Raw genomic sequence first — 23739 nt, forward strand, 5'->3', positions numbered from 1 at the left:
CCTTCCCCAGCCACCATCTCAGGTTGAACCCAATCATTTGGAACCTCAGCATCAAGCTGAATCCGAGTGAGGAATTTCCTATTAGGAGAAACCGTTGTGCTCAATATTCACTCTGCTGTAAAATCCTGGCACACAATAGTTTTTCAGTAAAATATAGTTACTTTGACACAAAAATACTAATACGGAGCCTCTGAATCTTATTCCAGCCTTTGTTTACACACTATCACCAAGACCCACTCAAGGTGATTGCCTGCTCTGGAATTGCACTGCATCAGCTTAACATATTAACATGCACATTACGATGCACTATGAAACCAATAACTATTGGTAAATATCTAAAATGTTAGAATTATGCTGGTGGGTAGGTGTAGATGTGTGATGGCGTCTTCTTGTCACATATGCATATCTTCCTTCCACTAAATATGGTGCATCAGCGTGCATCCACAGGCAGAAATATTCCACCTGTGCCTGCAAACGTGCAGTGACGACAACAACTTGCATTTAAGCATCACTTTTAACAAAGTAAATGACCTCATTTTTAAATGGAAGCAGAAAACCTAGCACGCACAGTTGATAATGGCACAAGACTCTAAATTTGCAAAGCTGATCTGCACTAGCTGAGATCTGTCCCAGATTGCCAACATGATAAAGGCAGCACTTAAAGCTAACAAAGAAATGATCTGTTGCATACAGGGGAAAAAAACAGAATCTTTGATACAAGAGCCTATTTTAAGGATGATGTATAAAAGGATTCTGGTTAGAATCCAAAATCCTACAAACTTGCAAATTTGATTCTTGGAAATTCTTCAAAGGAATTTCAACTTTTTGACAAAGCTCATGAATGAATGTTAACTGTGGGGGTGCTTTTAAGTGGAAGGCTTCCTGGTCTTTTTGCTGGCATCAGCGTCTGTTGAAACAGTCCTCCTTGATATCTGTTCAGTTTATTCAAGTATACTCCCTCTGGGAAAAGGCTGCAAATTTTCTGCAGGGAACACTGTGTGACATTACCTGAAGCATCAAAGTCATCCAAGACTGAGAAAGCAAATATAGCTAATTCCACAAATGACATAGGGCTCATTACTGCCAAATGGCAGATAATGGAAATTTCATCTTAGTTTCTAGTAATTACTTATTCAACCTTAAATTGAGTCCTGTGTTAGAAAATGGCTGCATAGTTCCCAACTATAGACAGAATGCTTCATTAGATCACAATAAGAAAAAAAAACTGCATGTAGAGTTTATCTTGACATTAAAAATGTATCAAAGATATCTTCAAAAAACAATGCTCAGTTACTTACGAACAATCTGTTTTTACTTGCTTTTTTTAATCTATCTTTTCAACAAGTTTGAGTCTTAGGGGAAACTCATCCAGTCGTTATATTTAGGTTGGATGTGGAAATTGAGTGTTGATATGAAGGAATTTGTGGGATAGAAATTTTTGCTCCAGTACAAGGGCATGCAGGGGGATGGATGAGCATGAAAATTAGTGCCATGAGCCGCTGTGTTGATTTATTGTTGCCATTCTGACTGCCAATGATTTTGCTTGGGAGGTCAGAGTTGGGACCCAGCAACCTATTCGATTCTGATTATTGGCCAATTGAGTTTGTTAATAAACTTGTTGTCAGCTCATCAAGGTCCAGTTTGAAGTTTTTTGTGGGGAGGCATGGGTTACACAATGGATCAGGAAAAGTCTGAGTGGAAGGAGGCAGTAACACTGTGGGGAGCTCGTCATGGGTGTGCCACTTAATTTAGGTGGGCCCATAAAAGGGTGCACAGTTAGAGGGGCAGTCATCCATTAGCACACAGGAACCATCAATGAGCAGAGTTAGCTGAGCAAGTGGTCTGTGCATACTCGGTCACTGGAGGGGCCATCAGAGGGGTGTGCCCATTATGCATTGAGAGTGCCAATGACCTTAGGCATGGCAACAGTTGGACATGGGGTTAAGGTATTCAGAGGGTCGAGTAACGGAGAGGAACAATATCCTCAGAACGCATGGAGGGCAGAGGATAGCAATAAGGGGCAGGAATGTAAAGAGAGCCATACTTTCAGCATTAAGCCAAAAGAAGAAGCTATCTGGATATGTCAGGGAATCAATGCCACAGGAGACTCCATCTATCTAGGCAGTAACTGTGATTTGTTCCTCATCAAGGAACACCTCAAATCTCTCAGCATTTCTTGCCACATGAGAGGTCAGTGAAACTCATCAAAAGGAAGGGCTCCTACTCGCTTAACCTTCTGCTGGTATGTGACAACAAGAGCTTTATGCATGTATGCGCTTGCTATCCTGGCAGTTGCCATGATGCCTTCATCCTCCAGCAGTCCAGGGCGCCACAGCTCTTCATGCCACCACTGAAACTTCATAGATGGATTCCAGGAGACAAGGGATATCTTTTGAAGAGATGGCTATTCATCCTTATGTGTCACACTTACAACCAAAGCCACCTGCTCACAATGCCCACCATCAAGCAGGTCATTGGGCTTCCGGTTCTGGTACCTGCATGGGATGAGTGGTGCCCTGCAGTATACTCCTGCAAGGTTCTAGCTCATCGTGATGGTCTGCTTCTCTCTCGATGACATGGTCATCCAGAGAGGAGTAGACCTTGACGATGAAGTGCTACATCAACACAGTTCATTGGAGAAGGAAGCTGTAGAGAGGAGTCCATGCTAAGCAGGGTGGGAGCCAGGGTCAGCTCAGGAGTCAAAGGAGTGGCAGCAACACCAGGGCATATCCGGTTTCACCTAAACATGACTCAGCCAGTAGGACTGCATGCTCTGGAACTCACTTTGATATGCCCATGAGAACACTTCTATTGAAAACACAACCTTCAATGGATCCACACTTATTACCAGTGCATGGTGCACATCTGTCCAGCGGTCTGTGACCCCACTTAAAGACCACAGCTTCCCTTCACCACTAGTTCCCTCTTTTGCCATCACGCCATTAAAGAATGGAAGGTCACACATCTGGGATCCTAGCTCAATGTTTCCAGTATTATTAATAAATTACAAAGTACACATTCACAAGTAAAATAAATCCCAATCAAACACTCGGTGCTCTGACAGACATGGTGGCCTTCACTCCTGGTCACTTCTATGCTATGCTCTACCTGTGATCTTGGATGTGGAGACAGTCCTCTCACATGTGTTTGCTTGTGGCTGAAATGCACATAACACTTGGTCCTCATTGTGGAGGTGTCAGTGGGCCAATGCAGGGACAGCCTCTGTCACAGGCCTCTGCTGCATAAATGGTCCTTCAGTCTGAGGGGCAAAGGGAGATGATGATGATGACAACCCATGATGGGCAGCATCCTCATTCTCACTAGTGAATGTCTCAGCCCTTGGATTGTGTTTTGGATCGGTGGAGGTGACCATCAGCTAGGGCACAATTGGCATCTACTCCATGCTTCTTTACACTGTCAGTGGACTGAACAGTCAACGCTGCAGAGTGTTGCATGTGAGTGCACTGTTTCTGTATCCACTCCAAGTACAGCCACACATGTGGCACTTTCAATGGAGGAGTTCGTGTGTTCAAAGCCCTGAGCCACATTCACATGCACGAGCTGACCGGTCTTCCATTCTCAGCCTACAACTCTGCACTGCCTCAGGAATCTCTGGCATATTTGTACACTGTACATTTCAAGCTGCTGATCCAAGTAGAGCTGCATGTTTATTACTCCTCTGGCCCTGCATCTGCAGCCAGCTGGGCATGGCTATGTCTGTCCTCCAATCCTCCAAGGGGGACTGCCCACAGTTGCCTCTGCCTCCATCACCTCCTCCAGCACACTAGTGTCACCCTTACTGACTGTGCATGAGAGACTTACCAATGTGAGTGTATCTGCATTGGTGGAGGGTGTGGCTGAATGATGTGATGGTGGTGGCTCTGCTAGTTTGGTTTCTTCAGAGCACCCCCAACCCTGATGCTGCTGCACTGGCATGTTCCCCTTCCACAAAAGATCATGCAGGAGATACAAGGAGGTGATGAGAACTCACCTCTGACAGCAGAAGCCTCTGACAGTAGAAGCTTCTGCAGAGCTGAGCCTTCCCAATGCAGTTGAAGTTTTGGCATGCTGTTGCATGGGGGAAGGTGGGGGAGTGAGGGGACTTGCACTCCATTCCATTCATCTACAGAATTCACTCTCTTTTCACTCTGGCCTCCAAGTATTCCAATTTCTCCACTACCCAATTGGTCATGCAGGACCATCCTGTCAATTGCTATTGTCGCCTCTTCCATGGCTGTAAGGATGGCGAGCTGGGACACTCCTGTGTATGCCCTCTCCTGTGCATTCTGCCCATCTTCTCCTGCAAAAGGGAAAGAGGTAAGGCAAAGCTGGGTCTCTCTCACCAATGCCAGCAGTCCATTTAAGTAAGAGACTGCATGTATTAGTGCTGCCAGCTCCTCAACAGCTCTAGGGCTCTGGACCTTAATGATGGGTTAGTGATTATCCAGGAAACACATTTCTCCAATGTTAGGGAGCACCATGCATCCTCAGGCTGCTCAGCTGGTCTTTGCTGGTAATTACAGATCTGGAGAACTTTACCTGCATTTTACATTACATTCACCTTGCTAGAGTAAAGCAAGTCATTAAACCTTTGACGGCACTGTAACCAGGTCCTATAGACAACAAAAACAGAAAATGCTGAAAAAACCCAGCAGGTCTAACAGCATCTGTGGGGAGAAAAACAGAGTTAATGTTTTGAGTCCGTATGACTCTTCTTCAGGGCGTGGAGTTTTTCTCTCCACGGATGCAGTTAGACCTGCTGAGTCTTTCCAGAATTTTCTGTTTTTGTTCCAGCATCCGCAGTATTTTGCTTTTACCCATAGACAACGCTTCATTTTCTGCCACCTCTAGCTGGGCCTGCTTAGTTTGGCTGGGTGGCCTTCTCCTGCCATCCTTGGAAACAAGACCCCTCATCTCTCTCTTACTGCTTCACTTAACCTCAAAAGCTGCACCAGAAAACCATGGGGTAGCCCTGCCCCAGGTGCCAGGCCTCTGCCTCATCTCCTACAGACTTTGGACTTCCATGGCAACGCAAAACAACTGCCATAGTAATGACTGTCGTCATGCCTTTTAATAAGGCCTGCAACTGAAGAATCCTGCCTCCATCACACGCCCACCGCTCCTAATTGGCCACCAAACCAGCCCTCCAGCCAATTAGCTGCCCACCTTCAGCAAAACAGCAGACTGTGACTATCTCCCCTGTCAGTGTGGCATCAGAACCCACAAATGGTCGTGACAATTGGTTCCCAACCCCATATGCAAAATCCTTGCGATGTTCACACCAAAGCACCATTTGAACACTTTTAGAGCTTCTGTAAGAAAATTGCAGGAGGAAATCTATTTAGCCCTGAACCTCATACAGCAAACATCACAAAGGTGCTTCAGTAATGCAAGATCAAGTGTATTAGTTTTGTTTCTGTAATAATGCATGTCTTGACATGAGAACTCAGATTTGAATAAATTATGATTATGTACCCTGAATCATCAAGTTGCCAACAGAATTATGACTGCAACCGCTGAAATCCAGCTTGCTTTTTACTGATTTGTTTTCTGTGGCTTAGCAAAACACAGGCATTGAAAGCAAAAAAAAACCCTGAGCGTCAAATGTATTTAGTTTCTAATGTGTCAGGTGGCTTTATGAAGCAAACAGGAATTTGCTGCTACCAAGCAAAAAAACTACATTTATTTAGGGCAGAATTTTGCCATCGGCGAGCAGGGGGTGGGGCCCGTTCGCCGATGCGTAAAATGATGCGGGATGATGTCGGGCGGAACCCCAAACGTCATCCCGCCCCATTTAAATTTTCAGGAAGGCGAGGGTGCAGCAAAATCAGCTGCGGGCCCGCCGACCTGTCGATGGCCAATTGAGGCCATTGACAGGATCAATGATACAATTAAAGGACCTGCCCGTCCAACCTTGTTTGGCGGGTCGAGAGCCCCGGAGGCAAATAGAGAAAACATGAAACCTCATCCACCGGCAGGAAGAGGTTTCATGCAGGGTTGCAAAAATTTTAATAAAGTTATTATGTTAATTATGACATTGTCACATGAGGGGGACATGTTAGGGAATTTTTTTTTTCTATTTTTAATATTTTTAAAAGTGTCAGCGATCTCCCTGAGGCAGCACTTAGCCTCAGGGAGATGTGGGCTCTTTCGTGCGCATGCGTGAAAGAGCGCACTCTCGCTTTTGGGGAATCCCCCCCCGCCCGCACAGGGAGCGCATAGCGTTTCCCGGCGGACGTCACGCTGGGCGGGCCTTAATTGGCCCGCCCATGTAAAATGGCGGCGGGGCCCGCTTCTCCAGCGGGGATCGGCTCCCCGCCTGCCGGAGAGTGGGTCGGGCCTGCCCGCCCGACAGGCAGAAAATTCTGCCCTTAGTATCTTATAATGTTCCCAAGTCATCTTCAAGTGTGGCACAGTAAAAAAAAAAGCCCACCAGCCCTCTCAGCTGAGTATAAAAGATCCCACGGCAATATTCAAAGAAAAGGAGTTTACCCTGGTCTCTGGACAAGATTTATCCTTGAGCTACACCTTAGGATGGTGATCTAGTCATTTCTTTCATTGCTGTTAATGGGAACATGCATTTCCCTAAAAGTACGTCACTGGCTGTTAAGATCTTTGGGATGTCCTAAGGTCATGAAAGGCACTATATTAATGCAAGTCTTTCTTTCACATTCACTGGCATTTAGTCAGTGATTTTTGTAGGTAAACAAAACAGCCAATTTTGCACAAGATGATGTCATAAACTGTCAATCATATGAATGGCAAGTGAATATGTTTTGGCTGGTATTGGTTGAGGAATTATTGTTGACCAGGAATGAGAGGCTCACTCCTCTCCTTCAAGTAGTACCGTGGAATCATCCTCATCCATAAGAACAGGCAGATATCTGGACTTAGGTTCAGATCTCATCTGAAAGATGGTTTTTCCAATTCTGAAGCATTGCCTCAGAATTACACTGAACTATCATCACATGGTCAGGGCCTGGATTACCATTTTAACCCATACCTTCCAAGACAGGGTGAGTGCTAGCAACGAGTCAAACTAACGTCTTAATTAATTACAGTAAAATCTCGATGAGTCGAACCCCAGGGATTCCCACCTCCAAATTTATCTTAAGCAGAGCTTTGTAATAGCCATGGAAGCCCCATGCCCACATGAATGCGCCTCTATGTAACCCAATCTGCCTAAAAACACAGTCTATGTCAAAAACACCAGCTTTCCACTTCATGCCATGGTTTTCCACTTAATTTATCAACTTCACCTCTGCTCTGATCGACAACACTTTTAACTTTTTGACAGGTTTAGCCATAATCGCAGGTTTTGCATGTGCTTTCACAGGGAGATCTCAATGTTAAATGATGCCTTGCCCAGTGCTCCATGATTTTGTGGTCTGACACTGCTCTGATTGGTCAGTGCGCTAATAGGACCAGCTTTGTTACGAGGCTATGCATGTTTAATTTTGAAAGTATGATTTTTCAACTGACTGGAAATTTTGCAATTTGAACTGAGACAGAGTAAACCGCCTAAAAATTCACAGCCACATTCCAAGGTGAAGGTGAGAAACCAAAAATTCACTTTCAGGGGAGTGTGAAGAGAGAGACATTTCCTATAATCCAGGCACCCATCAAAACTCGTAACCATCTAAGGAAGAGATATTAAAAAATGTACTGGATATTGAAACAATGGCTGCCACAGACAGACCCATCCAAAACCTCTTGGAAGTGTATTTAAGACCGAGATAGATAGGTTCTTGATTGGTAAGGGGATCAAAGGTTACGGGGCGAAGGCGGGAGAATGGGGTTGAGAAACTTATCAGCCATGATTGAATGGCGGAGCAGACTCAATGGGTCGAATGGCCTAATTTCTGCTCCTATGTCTTATGGTCTTATGGAAATACACAATGAGTGAAATATTTCAAGGCAAGGCTGTCAGCCACTAGAGAGAGGTTGCAAGTGACACATTGCAAGTGGTGCCAAGAAAGTATTCAGCAGAGGAAACAAGCTGATGGCTGCTCTCTCTCTTTTGGAATAAACGTGTCGCCCAATTCGAGAAGCTAACTCTACCAGAAATCTACCAGCGAACCGAGATCTCGTAATAATTGCAACATTTCCTATATCGTCCGCATCCAAGAAACCAGCTAACCTAAATTGGTCGCAACGTTAAAATCTACACCTCAAGGACAATCAAAGGACGCTTCACTGTATATTCGTTTATTTTTTTTTATTGGGCTCTAATTCCCCTTATTTCTGATACGTGTGTGTGTATGTGTGTGTGTGTGTGTGCGCGCGCGCGCACGCACGCGCACGGTGTTGGGCCAAATGCTTCCTGAGGGCCAAATGCTTGACGTTGCATTTTTATTATTTTTCTCGGGTTTAGTGGTTAATAAATTTGCTCTTTCTTAAACTCAAGACAACCTTGTACGATTGTCTCCTTATTGCTCACAGTTTAAATGGTCAAATGCATTCTGATTTGGAAAGGCATATCCTCGAAAAAGAAACTTAAACTTTTGTTGTGACCAACCAAGGAGGTTGAATAGATGTGAGCCAGTTCACCGCTCCTCACCCGGTCATAAGATCTTAGACAAATTTGGGCCAATCTGGGATTACAAGTGCGAAATTTAAATTTATCATGGCATTGCTCTATGGGATTTGCTATTCTGCCAGCAGGAATGGTTGACAAATTCGACATAACCAGAATTTCGTGTCATCCGAGTTTGACTCATCGCAATTTCACTGTATGAAATTACAACTGTACCAATAAAGTATTGTTCATTTTTGAAGTACAGGGCAGCAGTGAGAGTTTTTATTTTTATGTAATGCGCAGAATCTTAAATTGATCTTTATTGATGCCAGTTAAGAGACATGCATGCAAATTAAGTTGAAGGTCTTAAATAAGATATTTGTTACTTCATGTCGCTCTCCATGTGCAAACCTGGCATTAACATTCAGGCACAGATATATGAAATGCTGAGGATAATAGTGACCTGCAATTTATGTCAGATTGGAAGCAACAAAATGTATTACTGTTATTATGGACAAAGTCTTCACTGCACAACATATGTGAGGGCAAGAGAAATATAAATTCTTGCTTCATTCAAATGCAATTATACTTATATACTTCGTAACTCTATGAAAAATTATTAAGTTTGTCAGGAGCAAGAGGGCACAGATTTAAGGTAATTGACACAAAAAGCAATGGAGACAAGAGGAGAAACTTTCACACAGCAAGTGGTTAAGATCTGGAATGTGCTGCCTGAGGGTGTGGTGGAGGCAGATTCAATCGAGGCATTCAAGAGGGCACTGAATTATTATCTGAAAAGGAGGAATGTGCAGGATTATGGGGAGAAGAAGGGCAAAAGGTACTAGGTGCATTGTTCATTCGTAGAGCTAGCACAGACACAAAGGGCTGAATGGCCTCCCTCTGTCCTGTAACAATTCTGTATGATTCTGAATATGATGAACATCTATCCATGGGGAGAGAAACACTACCATTTTACAGGCACAAGTTAGTTTCAACTCATTTGTTGAACCATTAAGCTCCAATTCCTCCTCCAAGTTTATTTAGTTACTCACCTGTTCCAGGAATAGATGCACATCCAGGAACTGATAATCTGCCACTGACACACATAGCAAAAGCTCCCAGGATTTAAAAATGAGCTAAAAATGTATTTACACAAAGCTGAAAGCCTGTAAATACATTGCCAAAGCATCCAGGCCTTATAGTTAAATCAGATTTCCCACACATTCAGATGAACCATTCAGCATAGGAGAAAGAGGCCTATGCAATGTACACATGCGTTTTGACAATTTTGGAAAATTTGAGCATATTAAGCGGCTCAGTAGCTGCTGCACAAATGGCTCATTTTAGTGCACATATGTTTGATCAATAGTATATTTATTATCTATGGAAATAACAGGGAGGCGATAGATTGTGATATCGTCGCTAGACTAATAATCCAGAGACCCAGTATAATGATTTGGGGACACGGGTTCGAATCCCACCACAGCAGACAGTGCAATTTGAATCCAATAAAAATCTGGAAATAAAAGTCTAATGATGACCATGAAACCATTGTCGATTGATGTTAAAACCCATCTGGTTCACTAATGTCCTTGCCTGGTCTGGCCTACATGTGACTCCAGGCCTAAAATGTGGTTGACTCTTAACTACCCTCTGAACAAGGGCAATTAGGGATGGGGAATAAATGCTGAACTAACTAGCGATGCCCACATCCCATGAATGAATTAAAAAAAAGGATTAAGACATTTCGTAAGTGAAATCAGATACCACATACTTTTTGCATGATGCAACACATCAAACTATGCAAGTTCCTGCTGAGAGACTAGAATCTGAGCAGGAATGGATAATGTTACAAAATACCATACATACCATGCTCCAATATCTCCTCGACTATCCGTGGTATAGTCATTCAGACAATCCAAAAGGCTATTATAGATCTGGGACACATTACTTCGGCAGATGACCTGGTCACAAGGCCCATCTTCTTTCACCCCCACTGTCTTACAGACTCTAGATCAAAACATTGGGGGAAAAAGATCAAAAAATAACCCAACAACTGAAAGTTCAATTTAACAATGAGTTGCATCTTGTTTAGACTCTTTATGCAATTTTTTTCTATTTTACTTCTTCCTCCATTCGCTAGTTCCCCAACCCATCTACCATCCAGGACCAGGAGCAACCAGGTCCTCATGCTGCTTTGAGCTGGCCAGCAGAAGTGCAATAGCTTCAGGCTAGGCAAAACTCTTCCTCTATTTTTTCTTCCCCGTAGATAAGTAGCAATGCAAATCAACCCTCCAATTATCTTTGTTCAGTTAAATAAGAATAGCATTTTTAGAACCGGAGCTAGAATAGTTTGTACTTGTTCTGAAAGCAATTAAGCATTGCTTTTCCTAGAGTTGTCACACAAAAACAGATGGACTGATCCTTTCTAATTGAAGAGCTTTGCATTGCATAACGGAAATAGTATTAGAATTATTGTGGAAACACAAAGTAAGGTACAAAAGCATTTACAAAATATTGAAGAATACATTTTTCAGTTAACGATTTCATTAAGCTGCCAGTGATCTTTACAGAATTTTATCATGCTTTCAAAATTGAAATGGGCCTCCAATGTTATCAACATCAGCAAATTGTTTGAATGGTTTACTTCCCCCCCACCACCAAATTAAGCACATACCTTAGCAGTCAGCATGTGAGAATAGGATGCAATTTAGTATATCAAAACAGAAAATGCTGAAAATACTTAGCAGGTCTGGCAGCATCTGAGAACAGAGAAACAGAGTTAATGTTTTAGGACGATGACTCTTCGTCAGAGCTATCTGTTTCTCTCTCCACAGGTGCTGCCAGACCAGTTGAGTATTTCCTGCATTTTCTGTTTTTATTTCAGATTTCCAGCACCTGCAGTAATTTGCTTGTGTTGTCATTTAATATATTGGTCTGACTAAACAACAATAATCCATACTGAGCAATGGCTTTCAGTGCATCCCTTCTGGCTTCTGCAAAGGTGGCTTCTTTCACTGTCATCCAGGTGACTCTCTGTAGTCCTTCTAATACCTGCAAAAAACCAAAAGATGATATCCAAATACAAATTAGGAAACATTCACAGCTGTGTAAATATTATGGCATTGCAACATAATATGATGGTTCATCTTAATTTTAAAAACTATGTAACAAATCAAAGAGATATACTAAACAGACAATTTTGTTTTAAAGATAGAACACTTCATTCTTAGTAACATGGACAATTGAACAACAGAAGCAGACTCCTGCTAATGAGCAATGGGACTTTGCACTAGTTAAATTAATTTCACAATTCACCATTAGTCTACTACTTGCATGTGACTGTATTATCAGTAAAATATTTTCAGTGAAATTATTAATAATACTCATTTTAGTGAGACTAGTGCTACTTGTGACATTATAACACTGATTTCTTCTAAATTTAAGAATGCTTGCTTTCCAGTTTTGTTGAAAGCACAAAGTGAAAATTTGTAAGATTTACAGAATTGTGACTGATTTGGGAGGAAAGCTTCTGAAGGGAGTTGGGCAACAACTGGAAAAATGTGTTTTTAAGCAGAGGCAGATGATTTTTAAGGTTAGACCTGGAGTGCAAACCTATAATTAATATGCCTCTAAGTCAGGTCTTCCGCTACCCAGGATCCAACCACTCAGTTTGCTTAGGAGTGTTTTCTGATGTTCACAACCTGAACGCCCACCGACCTGTCAACGGCCTATTGAGGCCATTGAAAAACTAATTGAGGTCGTTAACCTTAAGGTTGGCGGGCAGGCCGGGAGCCTTGGGGGGGCTTTGGAAAAAGCATGAAAGCTCATCCTCAGGCGGGATGAGGTTTCATGAGGGTATTTGATTTTTTAATAAAGGTTTCAATAAAAGTTATGGACATGTCCCAACTCATGTAACAATGTCACATGAGGGGACATGCTAGGGAAATTTTTCTATCATTTGTATTAAAATTTTTAATTCGGAGCCGATCTCCCTGAGGCAGCACTTAGCCTCAGGGAGATCTGTGCACTCTTTCGCGCACATGCGCAAAAGAGTGCACTCCCGACTGAGGGAATCCCCCTCTGCCCGCACAGAGAGCACATAGTGCTTCCTGGCGGACATCATGCTGAGTGGGCCTTAATTGGCCCGCCCACGTAAAATGGCAGCGTTCCCCTGGTTGGGGGCGCCAATCGGAGGCACGCTCGCTCACGCCTGCTCCTGCAGTTCCCCCCCCAATGGGGGGAAAGTTTTTTCCATGAAGTGCATTAATCAGATGGAGTGAAGCCACTATGTGTCTGGGCATGATCTGATAAAAGGTCTATTTTTAAGTTCATTTCAGGGCTGTATTACTTTAGGAAGCTTGTAAAGCATTTTTTAAAAAAAATGCTGACCATCAGTGGCAGAATTGGACAAGTCAGCATGGATTTATGAACGGGAAATCATGCATGACAAATCTACTGGACTTTTACGAGGATGGAACTAGTAGAGTTGTTGAAGGGGAGCCAGTGGATGTGGTTTATTTGGACTTTCAGAAGGCTTTCGACAAAGTCCCACATAAGAGATTGCTGTGTAAAATTAAAGCGCATGGGATTGGGGGTAGTGTATTGAGATGGATAGAAAACTGGTTGGCAGACAGGAAACAAAGAGTAGAAATAAACAAGTCTTTTTCCAAATGGCTGGCAGTAACTAATAGGGTACCGCAGGGATCGGTGCTGGGACCCCAGTTATTCACAATATGTATTAGTGATTTAGATGAGGGAATTAAATGTAATATCTCCAAATTTGCAGATGATACAAAGCTGGGTGGGAGGGTGAGCTGTGAGGAGGATGCAGAGATGCTTCAGTGTGATTTAGACAAGCTAAGTGAGTGAGTAAATGCATGGCAGATGCAGTTATAATGTGGATAAATGTGAGGTTATCCATTTTGGTAGCAAAAACAGGAAGGCAGATTATTATTTGAATGGCTATAAATTGAGAGAGGGGAATGTGCATTGAGATCTGGGTGTCCTTGTACACCAGTTGTTGAAGGTAAGCATGCAGGTGGTAAAGAAGGCAAACGGTATGTTGGCCTTCATAGCCAGAGGATTAGAGTACAGGAACAGGGATGTCTTGCTGCAATTGTACAGGGCCTTGGTGAGGCCACACCTGGAATATTGTGTGCAGTTTTGGTCTCCTTATCTGAGGAAGGATGTACTTGCTATAGAGGGAGTGCAGCGAAGGTTTACCCGACTGATTCCTGGGATGGCGGGACTGACATATGAGGAGAGATTGAGTCAATTAGGATTATATTTGCTGGAGTTCAGAAGAATGAGGGGGGATCTCATAGAAACCTATAAAATTCCAACAGGACTAGACGTGGTAGATGGAGGAAGGATGTTCCCGATGGTGGGGGAGTCCAGAACCAGGGGTCACAGTCTGAGGATATGGGGTAGACCTTTTAGGACTGAGGTGAGGAGAAATTTCTTCACCCAGAGAGTGGTGAGCCTGTGGAATTCATTACCACAGAAAGTAGTTGAGACCAAAACATTTTATGCTTTCAAGAAGGGGTTAGAAAGAGTTCTTGGGGCGAAAGGGATCAAAGGGTATGGGGAGAAAGCAGGAGCAGGCTATTGAGTTGGATGATCAGCCATGATCATATTGAATGGCGGAGCAGGCTCGAAGGGCCGAATGACCTACTCCTGCTCCTAGTTTCTATGTCTTTTCACTAAGTCATTTTGCTTTCCTAGCAAATAAATTCCTAAAAAGTGCTACCAGTCACAGAATGGAAACACTTCAAATTTTTGACAAGATCTGCTCAATACCGAAATGTAATATTTTCTGCACCAGCATGTACAATGTATATTTGTAAGATGTTTTGTTAATTAATTGTTACTATTAGATCTTTAATCATACCTGGTGGAGTTTGCCATTGAGCATAAACTTAGGAAGTGCACCCAACGCTAAAGAATAGCCACAACGAGTCGTTTCTTCAGAGCGTTGAAGCTCCGAAATGTATTTGTCCACTAGTTTATCTAAAGAAAATATAAAATTAGGAAAAGAAACAAGTTAAAAAACTTGCCACTTTATTTAAACAGTCACTGGTGACTTGAATAAACAATTGGTAAATGCCACTCAAGAGCAATATGCTGCCCTATTACAATTCTTACTATGGGAATTAGGGCTGAATATGAATAATGTTAGGAATCTGAATTTCCATTGAAGCAGCAAAGGCTAAGAGGAAATTTAATAGATAGGCTTTTAATTTGTTGGAATAGGAAAAGATTATTTGCTCCACTCAGGGAAACAGCATCTTGGAGTTATCTACTTAAAACTGTCACAAAGAGAATAGAGAGAGGATATGAGAAATTTCTTCAAGTAGAAAGCTATTGGCAAAACCTTTTGTGTTCCAAAAAAAAGTTAAGTGAAGAGCATTGCATCTTTGAAAGGAAAAGTGGATAAATATTTGAATCAGGAGAAGATTCAGGGCTGTCGGGAGAGAGAAGGGCACTGGGATTAACCAAGAGCTGTCGGTTAATCAGAGGCTGGCAACTGGTGCTCAGCAGCGCCACCGGGGAGGCTGTGGCTGCTGCCAGAAGGACAAGCACCGGAGTGCCAAGATCGCAGAGTGACCCGGGCCACAGGTAAGTAGTGTGGGGGAGAAATATCACGGAGTGGGAATCATGGGAAGAGGGGTGGAGGAGCATCAGCAGCAAGGGGCAGGGGAGTGGCTTTCAGCAGGCCTCCCCCTTCTCAATGTCCATTCCCTCGATCAGGCTTTGATGTCGGCCATACGTCCCAAACACTGGCGGATCGTATCAAACAGCATGTCCCAGCCACTATTTGTAACAGGCAAGGTACAGACCGTACCCAACCAGCCTGTGCTTGTAAAACTCAAAACAGTATCCAACATTAGATGTGATTCCGCGATTGGACAACATTTGCTAAATAATCCACAGTGTACTAAGAATTACACTGACAACCAATTTAAGATTGTCAATCAGACTAGCAATGTGACACATTTGTGTGTATTGGAAGCTACATATACTAATATACAGGGCCCTGTTCTTTGTAGACAGAAAGAACATGTGCACACATTGTGCCTATTTCAGCTAAACAAAATAAGTGACAGCCATTCATGAACTCATTCCTCAGGGCAATGCCTCTACTAGAGTCCACTTGCCAACCAATCAGCACTCTTCACATGCAGTATAAATTGTTTTCCCCTTATATTGGTATTCTTGTGAAGTGTCCTGATGAGTGCAAGATGAAAAGCTTCAACGTCTATTTTTTTAGCAATACTTAAGTTGGCTAAACGGCATCTGTTATTAAGGATATCAATAATTTGGAAATATATTACTTAATGCTCTTACATCTAGGTATAATAGTCCAAACTTACAAATCACTGCTTCTACATTCACCAGGCATGGTCTTGGTATGTGTCTCCAAGAGCTTAGCACAGGTTGCCACATGCTTGTTCAAAGTCAATACTGATGTGCTTAACCCGTTTAAAAAAGTTGATTCTTACAAGTATATTCAGCAAATTAAATGCATTATGTCCCACCCAACCAAGAAAGAGGTGGGAGTGGAAAAAGTTTTTAAGAATTCCTTGATCAATGTAATCTAGATTAGTTAATTGTATTCATAAACAATCATTTTGCTTTAACGCAGTGAAAAACATATTTATCAGAAGCTTGCCAAAAATATGTATCACGTGCCTGTGTATAAACCTTTCTTATCACATTAATCTATAGAGCTGCCAAAGAAATATGCTATGGGAATGGTTATAAAAGATAGTTTTCATACAGGTTCACTGTTGTGTGAGGTAAACATTAAAACACATCTAACCTAACAACATGCATCTCTGTCACATTTGTCAAGTACAGGAGGATATCTTAAATTCTCAATGCTCAAGTGAAAACATGGTAAGTGCTGAGGAGGATGGAAAGGGAAAATGGAAATGGTTGTGAGGGGCAGACTGAATACACAGTAAAGAGAGAAGTTTTCAGGAATTAGGATCTAAGGTGAAGTGGTACAAGGAAGATGTTCCAGAAAGCAGAGCCTTTGAGGTGGATTTTTGTTCTGGGGTCAGGACCCCTAATCAGGTGTATTTCTGGGTCCCGATTCCGTGTCCAGTCAGTGCCTGTCGTCCGATATGACACTTGAAGAGCTAGTCAATTAGTAGCCAAGGTGCAGGCTCACTGTCCTAAAAAGGATGGCGGGCAGTCTCCCGAGGCTGGAAGTCCAGCAATGGCATGTTGGCAGTCACATCACCAGACATGAGAGCTGCTGATCTAGTTATGTGAGCGAGAGGGTACCTGAAGATGAAGGCTTTTTAACAACTAAAAATTAAGAAAAGGCCACAGCTGCTTGGCCATCATCTGAAGGGGAAACCCCTACACAAGTGGGCGGACACAGTATGGGGGTGTGGTGCCTAACTGCCAACCAGAAAACTCCAGTTGGCTTCTGCACACTGGCCTTAATAGGCCAATTAAGGAGCTTAATTGGCTACCCACCCATCACTTGTGGGCAGGAAGCTGTCATCTCACCACCCCCGACCCGAACCAACATGGCCCAGAAGTGAATTGCAGCCTGTTCACCTCCACTCCCGCAGAAGTTTAATAATTTGGTCCCTGGGGCCTAAAATAGCAGCCACCATTAACACAGCAAAGTGAACAGGCAACAAGGAGTAATCCAGCCGAAGGGGACTAAAGTGTGTGTGTGGGGAATATATGGTTGGAAGTCACTAAAATAGGTGCGACAAGGCCACATAGGAATTTGAAAGCAGGGACAACAATTTTGTACTCAATTCGCTCGAGCACAAGAAACCAATGAAACTTATGGAGATGGTGGGAAAGAATATTTTATTTACAGAAGTTAATGATTTTTGAGACATTTACAATCCAACACGTTTGAGTTCAATTTAAATCTTCTTAACTTAGAAGTCCATCTCAGAAAAGCAAAATATACTACTCTACAAATTAGTTGATTTTTGGAACAAATGTTAAAATGATCTTTGTGGAAGTTTCTACATACTGTTCATTTAAGATATTTTAGTCTAACTGATTTGAACTGTATTAACATGAATGCACTTTTATGCAAAAGAAAATGACAGGTATAAATTGATGGTAATTGTCAAATTAAAACTGATAAAGTATCTATTAAAGTGAACTTTTGAAAAAACTCAAAATATCATGAGTGAAGTCCACCTGTGGATTGAAGAGGACAAAAACAAATGAATTCCTTACTCTGTATTTCAGGATCTGCTGTTCCCTGGGCAGTTTGATAATACTCATTACACAATGCAGTCAGTGCTGAAATAACAGCTTCCTGAAACTGAAAACACATGGGTTACTATTACTTCCCAGCAATTATATTTGAGTAATTTAATTTTTACAAGCAAAGTAGTAAACATGCTGATTTTGAACTGTTAGAATGAGGGAAGGTAGTGGGGGAAAATAAAATACTACCAATAACATGTACATAAAAGCCAGCACAAAACATGTTATGTTTCATATTACAAAAAATGGAACTGGATATTTTGAGTCTCAACTTTCCACTAGTCAAATTTGCAATGTGCCACTCAGTTGCATATTCAACTTCTACAGTCTCGCATGTACATAAGACCAACAATAATAAGGTGCAATACCTTGGTTTTCTGTTTTGTAGTGCTTGTAAAGTGATGTATGCTTTTCAGACTGTCATCAATAAGCCACTGCCACTCACCTAATGGAAAGAAAATTTTTTTCAACCAACAACCATTTTTAGGGAAGCAAAATGCTAAGTAAAAAGTACTATAATAATCAAGTTTTTCTGTCCCTTATAAGTATCAGCAACTACAAATATTTTCCAGGTTGAAACTTCATTAATGCAGCAAATACATACAGCATAAGACAAGCTCAAATTATATACACTGTTTTCTTAATTAAAGGACAAAACAGTTTTATTCTGAGAAATGAATAACCCTCTAAGCTGAAGAAACAAGCTGTGTTTGGGCAGGGCAAACAGTTATTTACTGCAAAATCATTAAAGGAGGAACTAAAATGCACATTAGCCATTTAATTTCTCCTTTAACTTACTGAGTTTGTTTTCATATATTTCTGTTTTAAAACAAATTTACAAGAACATAAAATGCTTATTGCTACAAATAAAAATGTAATTGAAGCTCAAAATTCAGGTTACCTGCTTTCTATCTTGCATTATTAATAACGTTAGTGTGTGTATAAAGTAGGATTATATTTGTTCCAACTTCCTCATCAATATTACCAAATGAAGAAAAATATCCTGCATTATTGCATCAATGTTGGATATGCATTCAATAGAAGTCAAACATCTCAAAATGCTACATTAAAAAGTAACACCTTCAACCTATTCTGAATAACTGCTTTGTTTTGTTATTTATCAGAGGAATTGGTTCTAACAGAATAGGCAGACTTAAAAAAAATGAACGAAAGCCAGCGTGGCTCACAAAGTAATTAATTTTTATTCCTTCTCCTTTTCCTCCAGCCTTTTTGTTATTCCAGTTGTACATCATTGCTGAACTCAGTCAGCCGACCAGGTAATTAAAATGGAGCAGTGGAGATCAGGAACTCCAGTGAATTATCCTTGGTTCCCAAAGTGCACCATATTAATCCGTATGCATGGAATTTGATTCTGGTAGTTTCTCTATTTGTTAAAATTCCCAAACTAAAATTCCCTAAATTCCATTTTGCACATCTACTATTACATTCACTACTGACCCCACCTTTAATGGCAACTAGTAATATTGTACAACTGGAAGTTTCAAATAATACATTTTAAAAAAAAACTTACCAATTATGGAGTCATTCTTCAAAGGCATTTTTGACAGTGACATTTTTTCTATGAAACAGCAAACTGCCAAAAATTGGGAAAAATAATTTCTGCAGTTAATGATAATTTCATAATTGATGTACTTTTAAATCTATTGATCAGCATTTATGAATAAATGGTGCATTTAATCAATGGTTAACCCTTTCAAAGAAACACAATATTCAGTTTTTATTTTAGGATAAACAAGAGATTTTTGATTATCCTCAACATACAGATAGGGATGTACGGAAAAGGACAAGGAAAGAGTTTATCCCGCCTGATCCATCCAAACAGAGTGCAGCCCATGTCTGCCATCAGTCCCAATTCTAATTAAATCACAGAAATTTCAGGATGAAGTAAAGAAAGAAAAAGCCGTAATTCAATTTAGGAAAAGCTCTGGGACCAACATCAGTTGCAAAATCAAAATGATTAAAAGTAATCTTATTTAATTAAACTCAGCAAGGATTTCATAGAATTATTCAACCCTTTGGCCATCCACCCTCAAGTCGCTGTTGGTTCTTCTGTCACTCATCTTAAACCATTGTTAAACTCCCACGCATCCACCCTCACACCTTCCTCTCCCTCCCTCAGAAACATGATAGGATCTCCCTTGTCCTCACTTATCACCCCACCAGCCTCCGCATTCAAAGGATCATCCTCCGCCCTTTCCGCCAACTCCAGCATGATGCCACCACCAAACACATCTTCCCTTCACCCCCCCTGGCGGCATTCCGCAGGGATCGTTCCCTCCGGGACACCCTGGTCCACTCCTCCATCACCCCCTACACCTCAACCCCCTCCCACGGCACCTTCCCATGCAACCGCAGAAGGTGCAATACCTGCCCCATTACTTCCCCTCTCCTCACTGTCCAAGGGCCCAAACACTCCTTTCAAGTGAAGCAGCATTTCACTTGCACTTCCCTCAATTTAGTCTACTGCATTCGTTGCTCCCAATGCGGTTTCCTCTACAATGGAGAGACCAAACGCAGACTGGGTAACGGCTTTGCAGAACACCTTCGGTCTGTCCGCAAGCATGACCCAGACCTCCCTGTCGCTTGCCATTTCAACACTCCACCCTGCTCTCATGCCCACATGTCCGTCCTTGGCCTGCTGCATTGTTCCAGTGAAGCTTAACGCAAACTGGAGGAACAGCACCTCATCTTCCGACTAGGCACTTTACAGCCTTCCGGACTGAATATTGAGTTCAACAATTTTAGATCATGAACTCTCTCCTCCATCCCCACACCCTTTCCGATCCTCCGTTTTTTTTTCCAATAATTTATATAGACTTTTCTTTTCCCACCTATTTCCATTATTTTTAAATGTATTTCCATCCATTGTTTTATCTCTACCTTTTAGCCTATTTCAATCCCTTCCCTTCACCCCACCCCACTCCCACTAGGGCTATCTGCATCCGCAGTAGTTTTTTGTTTTTATATCTATCTGTACTTTGCTTGTCCTGCTTTCTACCCTTAATTAGCACATTCCTTAAATAATATCACCACCTTCAACAACTCTTTGTCCTTTTGTCTATGACATCTTTTGGTTATCTCCACCTATCACTGGCCCTCTATCTAGCTCTACCTGTCCCGTTCCCCGTTCACCCCCCACCCCCCCCCACCCCCCCACCCCCCCCACCCCGCCTTAAACCAGCTTATATTTCATCTCTTTTCTATTTTTACTTAGTTCTGTTGAAGAGTCATACGGACTCAAAACGTTAACTGTGTTCCTCTCCGCAGATGCTGCCAGACCTGCTGAGTTTTTCCAGGTATTTTTATTTTTGTTTTAAACCATTGTCCTCTGGTTCTCAATCCTACCACCAATGAAAATAACCAGCAATTCATAAAAATTTAGTATAACTTGCTTGCTTATTTACTCTATGAGCAGAATCGGCCCAGATATGCACTAAGTACGGATGCAGGCGTGAAAAAGTACCTTTTACTCGCCAGCCTCAATGGCAGATTTTTCACAGAATCACACAGTGCAGAAGAGGCCTTTTGGCCCATCAAGTCTGCACTAACACATGAGAAACACCTGACCTACCTACCTAATCCCATTTACCAGCACTTGGTCCATAGCCTTGAATGTTATGATGTGCCAAGTGCTCATCCAGGTACTTTTTCAAGGATGTGAAGCAACCCACCTCCACCACCCTCCCAGGCAGTGCATTCCAGACCATCACCACCCTCTGGGTAAAAAAGTTTTCCTCACATCCCTCCTAAACCTCCTGCCCCTCACCTTGAACTTATGTCTCCTCATGACTGACCCTTCAACTAAGGGGAACAGCTGCCCCCTATCCACCCTGTCCATGCCCCTCATAATCTTGTACACCTCGATCAGATTTTTGTGCCATATTGTCCCCTTCCCGCCTCAAATTATGCAGTCACGGGTAACACGCCGGATCGCTTGTGGGCGGCCTCCGATTTGCCCGCCACGCCGTTACCTCGCTGCTTCCTCACGCCAGACGCTATATTTAAACTACAGCCACATGCACAATTCTGAATGCTTGCAATCCAGGACTGCTCTGGTGGAGAAATGGCCCAAAAAGCCAGGAAGGGTCCAGACCCCGATTCAGTGACACATCCCATGATGTCCTCTACCTCCACTCTGGCCGCAGGATGCCTATTAGTCTCACCACTCTGGCTTGCGAGGCGATGGCAGAGGTGGTCAGTGCCAAAGTTGCACACAAGAGGTCGGCCATCCTGTGTAGAAAATGGATGAATGATCTCATCTATGCTGCCAGGGTAAGTCAGCCATCTCATTAATCTCAGCTCACAAGCCCATCACACATTCACTGCCAGTTCAAGGGACATCACCATTCACTCTCTAACACACACCCTCACAACTCCATCTAGCTTCATCTCCTCCGGAGATAGCCTCCTCATCCCATCCATGGCTCCAAACAGCACACCCGCACGCCTGGCATCCTTCTCATTTGATGTGGCAAGCGCCTTGCTCACACACTCTCCATCCATCTTTATGCAGGACAAGATTAGGCACAATCAATGGGAGAGGTCCCAAGGCAGGGGTGGAGTTCCAGACATCAAGGTCCTCACTCCGTTCGAGAGTCAAGCGTTGGAACTGGCTGGAGAAGGTGTCAACCATTCCTGCGGTGATGGTGAGGTCGGCGGCGAACACTTACATGAGGATCCTGCACCACATCATCCCGCTCTCAGCACTACTCTGAGTCCACTGTTTTGTGTTCAACATGGCTGCCAAACACTAACAATCTCCACTTTCTCTCCCAGGCACATGTGGCAGGTCACTCTCAGGCAACCATGACCCCTGACCCCAGCACCGAGAGCAGCTCAGATGAAGACCCTGAAGACAGCACCCATTCACAGCGCTCACCCACACCTCGGTGGAACCTAGGTGCAGAGGAGCCTCGGGATCACAATCTGGTGAGCACAGCACACAACCTGTTCCATAGCCGGCAGAGGCAGGGACATCCTAGGTTTCTGGCACTCGGAGGACTGCTGGAGGCAAGGAATTTGCTGAGTCCAAGTCAGATGATGTGCCTCTGGACTTGGCCTCAATCAACTGGTGGAGCTACAAAGGCAATCATAGGAATATCAAGAAGGGGTATCTGGCGCACTCCTCAGATTGGGATAATGGACGTGTCCGTTGGCCCTTAGTCCGAGGTGATTGGGCCGGCAGGTCAAGGCATCGAAGTCAACACTGGCAGGATGGCAGCCACCATGGAGACCTTGGTCCAGGACATCGGTCCTGCAATGCTGCGCGGGCTGAACTCCATCGCTGATGCCATAGTTGGCCTCCAGAGTCTCAACATAAAATGCCTCACTCCAGCTTCCCCTTCTCCTGAAGGAATCAGCCAGGGGTCGCCGCGCACCCATAGGGAGGACAACCAGCAACTCAACACCCTGGGACCATCCACCCAGGTGACTCTGGGAACGTCCAGCCGATCCAAATCCTCTCTTATTGTGATCCCTGCAGCTCCAGCTCCACAGGTCAAAGAGGGTGCAGCTGGCCCACAGCAGGACACACAAAGCAGGCCGGGGCCCGCCAGGTCTTGGCCCTGCAGAGGATGCCCGCCAAGGTCATCACGGACAAAGCGTAGCAGTCAGCAGGCTGCCTCCACCTCTGCTGTGGATGTCGGGGAAGCACCAAGACGTAACAGCAGGGTTAGGAAGATTAAGATGTAACTCTTGTAGAGTTAAAACAATTAAGAAGATGTAACTCTTTCGAGTACATTCACAGTTCTTGACTTTTTTTTTTGTTCAAAGTCCTGGAGTGGGACATGAACCCACAACCTTCTGACTCAAAGGTGAGGGTGCTATGAACTGAGCCACAGCTGACACCTCTATTAAGAAGATGTAACTCTTTCGAGTTATCAACAGTTCGCATGTAACTCTTTCGAGTACATTCACAGTTCTTGGTTTCCGGGAGTGGGACA

The 23739-nt window shown here is 43.1% G+C and overlaps 1 protein-coding gene across 1 annotated transcript in view; it reads right to left on the reverse strand.

Moving 5' to 3' along the window:
* tbcd (tubulin folding cofactor D) overlaps nucleotides 1-23739 on the reverse strand; it is a 270699-nt gene that overhangs the window by 63152 nt on the left and 183808 nt on the right. Inside the window, exons 24-29 of the mRNA XM_078570695.1 lie at nucleotides 19308-19370; nucleotides 18145-18221; nucleotides 17744-17831; nucleotides 14412-14530; nucleotides 11481-11572; nucleotides 10388-10528 (exon numbers count right to left, since the gene is read on the reverse strand). Coding sequence (XP_078426821.1) covers nucleotides 10388-10528; nucleotides 11481-11572; nucleotides 14412-14530; nucleotides 17744-17831; nucleotides 18145-18221; nucleotides 19308-19370 — 580 coding nt within the window. The remainder of the gene's footprint in view (nucleotides 1-10387; nucleotides 10529-11480; nucleotides 11573-14411; nucleotides 14531-17743; nucleotides 17832-18144; nucleotides 18222-19307; nucleotides 19371-23739) is intronic.

The sequence above is a fragment of the Cetorhinus maximus genome, chromosome 24, assembly GCF_964194155.1.
Source record: "Cetorhinus maximus chromosome 24, sCetMax3.hap1.1, whole genome shotgun sequence".
Classification (NCBI taxonomy): Eukaryota; Metazoa; Chordata; class Chondrichthyes; order Lamniformes; family Cetorhinidae; genus Cetorhinus; species Cetorhinus maximus.